This window comes from Sinocyclocheilus anshuiensis, unplaced genomic scaffold (genome assembly GCF_001515605.1).
Source record: "Sinocyclocheilus anshuiensis isolate Anshui unplaced genomic scaffold, SAMN03320099.WGS_v1.1 scaffold1241, whole genome shotgun sequence".
In the NCBI taxonomy this organism is placed as follows: Eukaryota; Metazoa; Chordata; class Actinopteri; order Cypriniformes; family Cyprinidae; genus Sinocyclocheilus; species Sinocyclocheilus anshuiensis.
Window position 1 is genome coordinate 386,543 of NW_015549644.1, and position 12,061 is coordinate 398,603.

Here is a 12,061-nt window from a genome sequence, read left to right on the forward strand (position 1 = left end):
ATATATAATGTATTCTAGTACCAGTATATTCATTTATTTCCATCACAGTACTCTGATCACCTGTACTGGTTGTACTAGGACCTTTAACTAGCACTTAAGCTAACCTAAGCTATAACTTAATAACAAAAGATAAACCAACTGATTAAGTAGGGTTATAGTACACAAGACTTTCTAACACTTGTTGGGTAATTACCAATTATTTTACATAAACAAAATACCATTTTCAGATTCCATTTACAGGTTATATTCATTTCAAACAGCCCATGTGGGTGATGAACCGGCAGGAATTAGCTGTCTAGGTTAGCTTTGAGTCCCCTATTGCGGTTTATACTTGATTTGAGACTCATCATCGACTACATAGTGATGTTTACATACTCTTAGGCTAAAAGGAGTGAAAAGTGTCATAACAGAGGTAAAGGTAAAGTGAAGGGACAGTCATACCTGAAACCACTCTTCCGTCCTGACAGCAGCAATAAGCGACGACAGCCACAGGAAATGACTCACGTTCAGCTGTAGAGCGGTGCAGTCATTTCAACATAAAAGCCCACGAGACAACCACTGCCATCTGTTCTTTCGCTACAACTCAGCGAGTTTTAGAGTGACTGAAATCATTTTCGCCAAGCTCTCAATATTATATAACATTTGTATTAAAATTTATTAATTTAGGATGTCGGACAGCAGCTTCGCAGTATGGCTTGCGGGTCTTTTTTTTTTATTAACGAGACGAAAATAGAAAGGCTATTTTAGGAAGACCCAGAAAGTCTTTTATTCTACCATCTGCGTATCCGGGATCAGAATATCCGACTTCCCACGATTTTCTAGCGTACACCGAAGGAAGTTCATGTCCCTTTTCACTGTTACTATTTATAGACGTCTATGTGTTTTGAATTTTAAACATTTATTACAGGCTTCTCTCTTATAGATTGATACAAATAAGCAGTGTATATACAAAAATCCGTTAATACATTTCTGCTAAATTTATAGACTCAACAATTTTCCCTCATTAAGTTTTAGATTAAATTAATATTCGTGTATAATTTTTTTAAATAACAGTACTCGCATCACTAGCCCAGTAAATGGTGATTTATTGTACATGGAGGGGGTCGCCTCATGGGGGCCACCATGTTGAGATCACATGACCAGCTGAATGTTATTTGTTCATAGGATAAAATCAATTATGCTAACTACACATTTCTTCAATTTCTTCCAAGATAACCGCAATATTGGCCAGCACAACATAGGAAAAAAAAAAGTCTGTGTGCACCCTTAATGGCTGCTACATGATCTGTGAAAAAAATGTAAGTGGCAAAATGATAGAGAATGGATGCGTTTCATTTGAATCTTTGCCAATTTACAATCAAGCCACCAAAATAATCACAATCCTGTGAATTTATTCTCGTTTTCTGAATCTGCAGATCGCACACAAATCTTACAGGTGGACAAAGCATTGTTCTCCATTTGTGAATTCATTCTTCTGTACACTCCGAATAGTGAGCAAGAACAGCACGACACCTGGCACACACAAACCTCAATACAAAGAATTGGATGAGTAAACACAGAAGTCAGAAGAATTGATGAATCCCTTGCTCATTTATGGAAATGGATTCACACAAGAAAGAGCACTGTATTCAATACAAGGAAAGGTCACCTGTTACACATGGAGTGAATGAGATGTTAACAACTACGAGGTCGATCGGGGGAAACCCGTTTAGGCTAAGGGATTAAAATCATTTACTATATTCATGTCTGTATGCGCTTAAAATTTCCATACAGCTACATATTTGTGTAGAATATCAGATTATTACTTAATGAGAGCCTGTTCTAGTACACCCTCAAACCAAAATCAAGACTTTTAAAAGAGCACAATAGGACCCTTTTAAGCATCAATAGGAATGTAATTTCACCATACAAGGACAGGTGCAAATAATTTGGTTAAACTTTACATAAACTATAAATAAAAGGCACTTAGAATTATGTGTGCAATAAAAAATGTGATCGCTTACTTCCACGTCCATTCTTTCAGGGTAATAAGGGTTTCTATGAAGAAATACTGTAGTGTGGTAAAAGGCCTCTTCCACAGCACTAAAGAAAGACACTCTTCCCTGTCCTGCTGCTTTCTCTCTCTCAGAGATGAATCTGTGGGTACAATCCACAAGCTTTTAAAATATGATTCAATTATATTTTTAACACAACATGCAGAGGATCCATTGGTAAGCAAGTGATGGAATGCTAAATTTCTCCAAATCTGTTCTGATGAAGAAAAACTCATCTTTAGCGCATATGGCCTGAGGGTGAGACCATTTTCAGCAAATTTTCATTTTTGGGTAAATTATTCCTTAAAGATCAATGAAGATAGATCAATCTATTAGTGACTAGGGCATATCCGTTTATCTCCACAGGACGTTTTATCTCTAGTCCTGGTTTAATTTATTAAATCAGCTTAACAAACCTGTATTACATACACAACCCATGCCCCCTTAAAAAAATCAGCTCACAAAAAAAAGAAAAAAAAGAACTAGTGATAGAAGTAGCCTTAAATATGGAATGTGAAATAACAAAAATGTGGTCCGATTATTTTCTTTGACAACACAAATAAAAATGAAGTCCTTCATTGCATTTTAAGGAAAATAATTTAAAACTTTTTTTTTTTTTTTACTTTCTATAACCTTGTGAGTAGATCACAATAAGCTAGTAAGGAACTTAAGGAGAGATGGATGGACAGCTGTGGGCAGGAGGGCTTTACATGCCGTAGCCGAAGCCTGGCTGTGCGGGTTGGCCGTAGCCAGTCGCCGTGGGGTAGCCGTAGCCGTAAGGCTGCTGTGGGGGGACTGCGACATTGGGGCCTGCAGTGAGCATCAGTTGGGGTGTGCCTGGGAAAAATAACACAGGAGCATTAATACAAAAACTACCTACGACAGGTTATTCATCTCATTTAATGGGTTTTGAATGCAACTGTAAATTATTTTACATCAGGCTACTCGGCATTTGTAACTGTGGTAGACCAATATATTGGGCACATTTGGTATTTTGAAGTTACTGCAAATATATTTGAGTGAAAATATTACATTAATTATATTATATAATTAAATATCAATTCCATTCATACTTGCTAGAACTAAACGGAAAAAAAAAAAAAAAACACCAACTTTTTAACACAACATGCAGAGGATCCATTGGTAAGCAAGTGATGGAATGCTAAATTTCTCCAAATCTGTTCTGATGAAGAAAAACTCATCTTTAGCGCATATGGCCTGAGGGTGAGACCATTTTCAGCAAATTTTCATTTTTGGGTAAATTATTCCTTAAAGATCAATGAAGATAGATCAATCTATTAGTGACTAGGGCATATCCGTTTATCTCCACAGGACGTTTTATCTCTAGTCCTGGTTTAATTTATTAAATCAGCTTAACAAACCTGTAGAACTGCCATTCTGCTTGTCTTTAGGCCCTAGTCTTTTCTGTGGCTGTTCACATTCTGCCCCATTTGCAGCCATCTCCCACTACTGTTTACAGTTCAGACACCTGCACACAGAAACAAACCCTGTGACATTATCTTAACTGACAGCAGTGAAAGCATTACTCACTGAGGCCTTGGTAAGTTTGCTGAGGGCATACAAACATCCCAAATCAAACTTTGGAAGTGTTGATGGTGGTTTGTCCTCTCAAGAAAACCTTGAGTGGATTAGTAGTTAGTCTTTGGGGAATAAATGTAAGAAATGCGGATTTAAAAAAATATAAATAAAATAACAAAATAAATATCAGAAAATAAACTCAATAAAACTGACAAAATATATAACAAAAATAAAACCATACCAAAAAAAAAATAAAAAAATAAAAAAATCTAACGTGATAAGCCAATATATCAGGCATATTTGGTATTTTGAGGTTACTGCAAATATTTTAGAGTGAAAATTACATAAATTAAATATGTGAATTAAATATAAATTTGACTCATACTTGCTAGCATTAAACACAACAAAAAACCAAATCAAAAACAATGTAAACAATAAAATGAAATACAAAAAATAAAAAACTAATATATTGTGAATTAAATATAAATTCCTCTCATACTTTAGCGTTAAACAAAAAAATTTATATTTAAAATAAAATAAAATAATAAAATAAAACGAACAAAAAAAGGTAACGTGATAAACTAATATATTGCGACATATTAGTTATTTTGAAGCTACAGCAAAAACTTGAGTGAACATATTACATTAATTATATATGTGAATTAAATATAAATTCCATTCATACTTGCTAGCATTAAACAAAACAAAACCAAAAACACAAACCAAAAACAAAACAAATCGGGGGGAAAATAAATAAATAAATAATTCAAATAAAATAATAAAATAAAATGAACAAAAAAAGGTAACGTGATAAACTAATATATTGCGACATATTAGTAATTTTGACGCTACAGCAAAAAATTTAGTGAAAATATTACATTAATTATATATGTGAATTAAATATAAATTCCATTCATACTTGCTAGCATTAAACAAAAAATCAAAAACACAAAACAAATTGGAAAAAAATACAAATACAAATACAGACAAAAGCAAAAATTGTTAAAACAATAATTAAATTATTTTAAATAAAACCTAAAATAAAATAAATTAATAAAATAAGTGGCCTCTAGATATAACAAAAAATCAAAAACACAAAACAAATTGGAAAAAAATTTAAAACAAATACAGACAAAAGCAAAAATTGTTAAAACAATAATTAAATTATTTTAAATAAAACCTAAAATAAAATAAATTAATAAAATAAGTGGCCTCTAGATATCTGTATTAGCCAAAGAAATACTATATTGCTTGATGAATAATTTGTAGTGGAGATATAAAAAGTTTTTCCTTCTTAGATGCAGAGACAGTGCAAGGGTCCTACCATAGACAATGGGTTGTGCCTCTGTGAGCTGTTCTTCCTCTTTCCTCAAAGACTCAGAAGCATCCAACTTATCAACCTGAATGAGTGAAGAGTGCAAAAGAGGGACAAGAGAAGAACAATGAGAAGAGATAAATACCCCGAAGAAAAGGGGTAATGACTGAAGGATGGGACCATTCATGAGAGATGCATAAAGCCAAGCTTAATACAAGGTGCACACGCTTTCAAAGCAGGTCTCAGGGCACAAGCTTCTTGCCAAGGCACTCCATACCCGATGACAAACACTTCCCACTCAAATAAGCATCCTATTACGTACTACTGGTCTATGCATTTCACATGGTCACTATGGCTTTATGTGTCCTCTGTGATTCAGTTGATAAAGACATGGTACTAGCAGTAGATGGTCCCACATCCAGTCAGTCAGTATCCTTTTAATTAACAGTGCATATGTAGAAAACAGAACCCTCTTAAGGTGCAATCACATTAGCGAAAATTTCTGGAAAATATTGCAGGGGGAAAAAATCCATTGTCAAAACTGTAGGGATGTATGAAGCACAGCTCACATAGAAGTCACTTTCAAATCAAGCAGCTTTATGTTGGTCATTGTGGTGAATTCCCAGGACCTGATGCAAAATCTGCATGAGGAAATATTTTCGTCCTCGCATGTAGTTTCCTATTGATTCAACTTGAGTTCACCCGCAAAAATTTGCCGGAACAGTAAATGTAACTGCACCTTTATTCAAACTAAAGGTCTCACTTGATGTGCTAAGAAATGCTGTGTGAATATTTAAATCGGAGGACGCTGCTCATTGGACAGATTCTTTGAAAGATGCCCCTGTGAGAAAAAGGAAGTCATTGTGCGAATAATAGAAACGGAAACTTACAAAAGACCTATAGGTGCCTTACCACCATAAAACAACCAAAATCATAATCTGATGTAGCTGATAAATATGACCAATAAGCAAGTAAAAGCCAAGTTACAAAGGTTAGACTGTCCTGGGTATCTTGCCCATCCTTCAGTGATTTGAATTATGATTTAAAGCAGTAATTCTCCTAAAAAGTACAATTCTGTCATCATTTACTCACCCTCATGTCATTACAAATGTGTGTGACTTTATTTTTTTATTAACTCAGTGGAACACAAAAGTAGATATTTTGAAGATCGTTCAAGCTGTTCTTTCTCATATAATGAAACTGAATGGGGACTGGGGTTGTTGAGCTCCAAAAATGACAAAAAGGTACCATAAAAGTGGCTTTTGTGACTTATGTGCTACATTCCAAGTCTTCTAAAGTCATATGATAACTTTATAGTAGTTGTATGGTACTTTTTTGTTATTTTTGGAGCCTGAAAGCCCCTAGTCTGACTGTTTCGTGTTATGGAAAAGAGCACCTGGGACATTCTTCTAAATTTCTCCATTTGTGTTTCACAGAAGTCAGTCAGTCATACAGGTTTGGGACATCATGAGGGTAAATAAATGATAACAGAAATTTCACTTTTGTGTGAACTATCCCTTTAAATGTTGCATTTGGGTTCAGTTCTCTACATAGAGCTGGTGTCAATTTTTAAAAGTTAAAGTATTATATTGTTGAGCAGGCTTAAAGAGATCGGCAAGTCGAAGTTTTGTTGAGAGGGAGAAATCATGCCACAGGTGTAGTTTGTTATTCCCATGTTAACAAGAGAGCATGAGAGAAAGACAGAGTAAGAGTGAAGGTGTGACGGGGTGAGAGATGGTTTAAACAGCCATTCACGGCTTCCAGAGGCAGGCAAAGCCAACAGCCACAATTCCTGACCTTTCAAGGGTGCTACTAACACGCTAAAACACATGCTAGTAAAGTATCTACAGCATACATCAGTTTTATTTTTGTGAAGGACCACACTTTCTCATAGCTGTCGCTAGATTGTAGTTTGAAAACAAATCGAGCAACCATGCAACTCTTAGTTTAATACAAGTAGCAAATATAATTCTGTATAAAAATATAAATTATGAAAATGTGGTCCCTTCATTTTGCGGTCATCTAATTTTGAACCTAATTACCTAAATCAGTCTACAACTGAATTAGCTGAGGAACTTTAACAGTGTATGATTTTTAAATTTAAATGAAGACAGTCAATGAAATGACAGTTTAGTGGTGTTCATCAGCTAATTCCAACTTTCTACCATCTACAGGTCTGAGGCAAACTACCACAGCGTCTGGCAAATGGATGGTCAGTAATCTAGAAGAAACTCAAGGAAAGTCTAGTTAAGGTGTGTATTTAAAAGCAGCAGAGTGACATGGGAGGGAAGAACTCATGCAGAATCTTCAAAGTTTCAGTCTTCCAAACTACAAGGGTTAAAGATTGAATAAGAGTGAACCTTCACCTTTTCCTTAATTGCATCAACCTGAAAGGGAATTTAAGAGTTGAAGCTTAAGAAAAAAAGCAAACTTAACAGTCCAGCATTGCAAAAAGCAGGCAGAGAACAAATGCAGCAATCACCAGAAGTGTTCAAAGAAATTAACAGCAGGAAATCACAGAAGATACAAATCAAATGTCCTCCCTGTTATTCCACGATCATTTGTTTTTCACTAGATGTTCAAATGAATCAGTATTACCTAGTGTGACCATAAATCTAAACTTACTAAAAAAAAAAATGGTAATGGTTAAGGTTAAGGGAATGAAATATTCTGATGAATAAATGTCTGGTCTGAACATGTTCATGAATGAAAGGAGAAACAAAACTATAAAACTCAAGAGAAAGATTCCAAATTATACTAATATGGAAAGACGGTACTAAAATAGGTTCCAAAACCTAGCGAGCCAAGCAGCCTTTAAATCATTATAATATGGATGCACAATATATTGGTATACAAATTAATAATAATTTAACAATAATAATAATGGAAATAAATTAATAAGTTTATTCACAAAGAATAAATTAAATTATCAAATGTGACAGTAAAGACATTTATAATGTTACCAAGTATTTCTATTTCAAATAAATGCTGTTCATTTTAACTTTCTGTTCTTAAAATAATCCTGAAAATTAAATGTTTTTGAGCATGAAATCAGCATATTAGAACACTATTATGACACTGAAGCCTGGAGTAATGGCTGCTGAAAATTTAGCTTTGTCATCACAGGAATAAACTACATATTAAAATAGAAAACAGCTATTTTAAGTTGCAACAATATTTCACAATATTAAAGTTTTACTTTATTTTTGATCAAATAAACACAGCCTTGATAAGTATTAAGAGACATCTTTCAAAAACAAAAAAATCTTACTAACCCCAAACTTTTGAAAGGTATTTTATATCATATCGGTTACAAGAATTTATCAGTATCTGCCGATATTGCATATGTTTATAAATAGCTCATATATAACTATAGCTTATATAACATGCTCATTTCTCCTACTTATACATTTAAGCAAGCATTAGACAATGATAAAGTTCATCTTTAAATGTAGTCCTAAGCAAATCTCAAATTAATTTCTATTTTTCACACCATACATTTTTGTAATGACTAAATTAACATGACATTTAAAATGAATAATTATATTTTAGGGTGCTTTCACACTTGGTTCGCTTGCCTGGTCCGAACCCGAGTTCGATTGCTCCCCCTCCCGGACTGCATTCATATTAGTGCTGTGTTCAAAATATCGATACGACGATGTATCGTCACAAAGATTTGACGATACGAGTATCGATACAGCTGGCCCTGTATCGATATTGTGGCACGTGTGCAGCAGTGGACCACGCTTAATTTTACAACGTTTAAAATTGAGTAGAAAAGTGCGAGGATTCTACAAAAGAATGAATAGAGCATCTGTTAATAATCTGGCCGCAGAGGAACACAACTGGGTTGCCTGATATAAGAGATGTAATCCCCAAAACAGAGCTTTACACTTGCGCAATACGGAAATATCTGCTAAGTGTGCTACTTATCTTTGTCAACCTGGCAACCATGTACACGCTCTCTCTCTCCACTGTGGATAAACGCGCTTGCTTTCTGAAAACAGCGGTTAGCTTGCAGTTTAGCGATCTCCACTTCAATAATCTATTCTCAGAAAAGTGTGTATCGTGATATGTATCGTATCGTGGCCTATGTATCGTGATACGCATCGTATCGTGACTTTGCTGGTGATACACAGCCCTAATTCATATTATTTGATTTGGGTCCGAACCACGGTTCGTTTGCGTCATTAAGCCAGCAGCTGTTTACCCCGTTGCTTAGTAACGACGGCGCAGGAGAAGGTGGCAAATGCATAACATTGCTCTCTGCACTTTTATATATTTAAGTTTTTGAACCGTTCGTTTTGTTTACAAAGCTTCGGTACATAACGGCACTTACGTCTGTCTTACGAATGTACTGCAAATGCTCTAGAGACCGCTGAAGGCAAACAGAAATGAGATAAACAGCTCTCTGTTTGCAGCGCGTCAGTCACGCTCGTCAGGAAAGTGAGTGAAACACACTCACAAACACACATTTTTATCAAATAATACGTCATTAATAGCGGTTCACTTACGCGATTTGGACGATTGCATTCACATCAGCAGCGAACCATACCGGAGTTCACATGAACCGTACCCCAGACCACCCTTTTTAAGCAGACTCAGGTACAGTTCACGGGTGCGCACCCGAGTTCGGAAGACAACGTTCACATCATCCGAACGAACCGCACCAAAAGTGCCAGTGTGAAAGCACCCTTAGTGTTTTATTTTTAATTTATAGAAAATTAATCGATTTTCATCATCAATCATAAAATGAAAATAATGAATGGTCAAAGAAATATTTTTTACTGAAAGGTGTCAATAAAAAATTGTAATGAACAGTTTTAGCAGGTAGTGTTGGGTGCTATGTATTTTTGTTTATTAGAATACTGCGTTATTAGCTTAGCAATATGTTAATGCCAAACTTTATCGGAATCAATTGCGAGTCGAATCTATTAGAAGGCAGCCGCGGCATGTAGGCAGTCGTCTGTAAAGCAGCTCACTTGGTTTTGGAACAGATCTAAAGCGTTTCCACTGAGAAAAGGCTCAATCTAAAGCATCTATCAACCCAAACCGTGTCCACCATGAGACCCAGAGGATACTCTGGATGGAGGCTCACCTTGCTGAGGTATTCCCTCATGACCTGGATGAAGTAGGGCATGGAGAAGTCCATGAGGTTGTGCCTCCACGCGGTCTCCAGCACCACGTCGGGCCTCAGCAGGTCATAGCAGGTGAACAGGCAGGCAGCAAAACACTCTTTCTTGTCTTCCTGCAAGAACCACTGCAGCAGCTCCTCAGCCAGCTCTGTGTCCTTTGACTCCGAAGCATACTGCATTGCGTCCTGTGGAGGAGAGACCAGAACAAAGATTCAGTTAACAAGGTCCTGCAAGTAAAAATTTGATTCAAATAAAAAATAAATATAAGTTCAAATTTGATTAAATGCTATTATGATGATTTTAATGTAACTTATATTTTCAATATTTTAGATTTATTTATAATATACATTTTTCACAGCATATATTCTTTACACAAAAAACTACATTGATGTGTTTTAAATTTTAGCATGGGAGTCCCTCACATAAGGATGATCATATTTGGGATCACTGCCATCTAAAATATTGAAAACCCCGGGTATAAGAGATGGTTGGCTGAGGGTGAGACCTTGTAGAGTTTGTCTTTCTTGCAGAGCTCCACACTCTGCTTCCAGCGGTTGTTGCCTTTGAACAGGTAGGCGGCGATTCGCCTGAACTCGATGAGTTCGTGCTTCTCCAGGCTCTGAGCCAGAGATATGTTGTCGAAGTTATCATAGGCATCAATGGATGTACGCAGAGCCTGTGGAAAAAAAAGACGACAGATTGCAAAGCTGCCAACCAAGAGATTGTTTATAAAATTACAGGCTGTGTCCAAAATGGTGCGTATATATACCTGATAATCCTCCTCCGTGATGAAGAGATTATTTAGTGCCTCATTTACAGCCTTGTTGTTGTGGTTCTGTACAGATCTCAGGTATGGTTTTACCAACGACAATTGCTTGACCTAAAAAAAAAAAATTACAAAAATAAAAACATTCGGTTAAAAACAACCAACTGGTTGATTTTTAAAGAGATGTAATGGTGAGCAAAACTGTGTCACACACAGTACCTTGCTGAAGAAGTTGACGGCACGAGTGTGGTCGAGACGTGGGGACAATACAATCAACAGGTCATTCAGTAACAGCGGTTTGAACTCCATGTAGAACTGGGTGGCTTTGTAATACAGCTCAACGTTAGCAACCTGCAACAAGAGTTAACAGAAGTTCAATTCGATAAAAAAACACTACTTTTTCAGTCAAAATGAGTGAACAGTTTGACGAAGTCCTAACCTAAAGTATGAGTAATGTGTTACAATACCTTGGTTATGATGTCCTTGAACTGGCTCTCCTTCCAGGCATCTGAAGGATGGTTCATCATGGTGATAATGGCGTTGTCATACTCCTCATACTTATCATACAGGAAGACTAGCTCTCCCCACAGGTGAGCATGTTCTGCTGCCCTCAAAACCTGAACAGACATATGAAATGTTTCATCAATTTGTTCCATCAGTCAATACATAAAGATGTACCACCATGCCTATCCTGGATTTGCTATTTTTAATGCTAACTAGTTTGAACCAAATATAAGAATTCCATTTACATCAATCAATATATCAGAAGCAGACAGACCTTGGGAATGTTGACTCTGGACCAGAAGAGCTCCAGGTGCTCCCTCATCTTCTGCGGTTTGAATTTGGAGTAGAGGATAGCCAGTTCTGTGAACATGCCCATGTGAGCGCGCTCCAACCCCAGCGCCGCCTCCAGCATGGTGATCAGCTCCTCGAAATAGCCACGGTACTGATGGAGAAACCATAAATGTCAATCCTGCTGGACTCCAAGATGGACACACACACACTCTTAAGGCGGTTCTTCTTAAATATTGATATTAATTCTATGATTTTGAGTTGTTTGTTGTAACTGGATCATTTTAAAAAGACTCCTATCCAGACATTAATAACTATTATTTCCTTATACTTTACTGTTTGTTTGTAATCCTGTAGTAGGACTTTGTTTATGAATGCAATAAATGAAGAGCAATTTCTAGTCAAAGAAATGTAGTATCTCACATTATCAACTAATTTATATCTACTAATTTAATCTAATAATCTACCAAAAATTATATAT

General features: G+C 36.0%; 2 protein-coding genes across 5 annotated transcripts in view; both read right to left on the reverse strand.

The window, feature by feature from the left end:
* The window catches only part of LOC107659908 (vacuole membrane protein 1), an 11,078-nt gene extending 10,235 nt beyond the window's left edge, over positions 1–843 (reverse strand). Inside the window, exons 1-2 of the mRNA XM_016449009.1 lie at positions 775–843; positions 442–510 (exon numbers count right to left, since the gene is read on the reverse strand). Of these exons, the coding sequence (XP_016304495.1) occupies positions 442–510; positions 775–843 (138 nt within the window). The remainder of the gene's footprint in view (positions 1–441; positions 511–774) is intronic.
* A 1,617-nt stretch (positions 844–2,460) lies between these two features.
* Positions 2,461–12,061, reverse strand: part of LOC107659923 (clathrin heavy chain 1) — a 30,228-nt gene continuing 20,627 nt past the window's right edge. For 2 of the 4 annotated variants that reach the window (XM_016449031.1, XM_016449030.1), the window contains 9 exons: positions 11,567–11,734; positions 11,256–11,405; positions 11,008–11,139; positions 10,792–10,902; positions 10,528–10,698; positions 9,986–10,207; positions 7,254–7,274; positions 4,897–4,972; positions 2,461–2,870 (listed from right to left, as the gene is read on the reverse strand). In XM_016449031.1, coding sequence (XP_016304517.1) covers positions 2,740–2,870; positions 4,897–4,972; positions 7,254–7,274; positions 9,986–10,207; positions 10,528–10,698; positions 10,792–10,902; positions 11,008–11,139; positions 11,256–11,405; positions 11,567–11,734 — 1,182 coding nt within the window. In that variant the 3' untranslated portion in view covers positions 2,461–2,739. The remainder of the gene's footprint in view (positions 2,871–4,896; positions 4,973–7,253; positions 7,275–9,985; positions 10,208–10,527; positions 10,699–10,791; positions 10,903–11,007; positions 11,140–11,255; positions 11,406–11,566; positions 11,735–12,061) is intronic. The other 2 variants (XM_016449033.1, XM_016449032.1) reach the window with 1 other exon arrangement.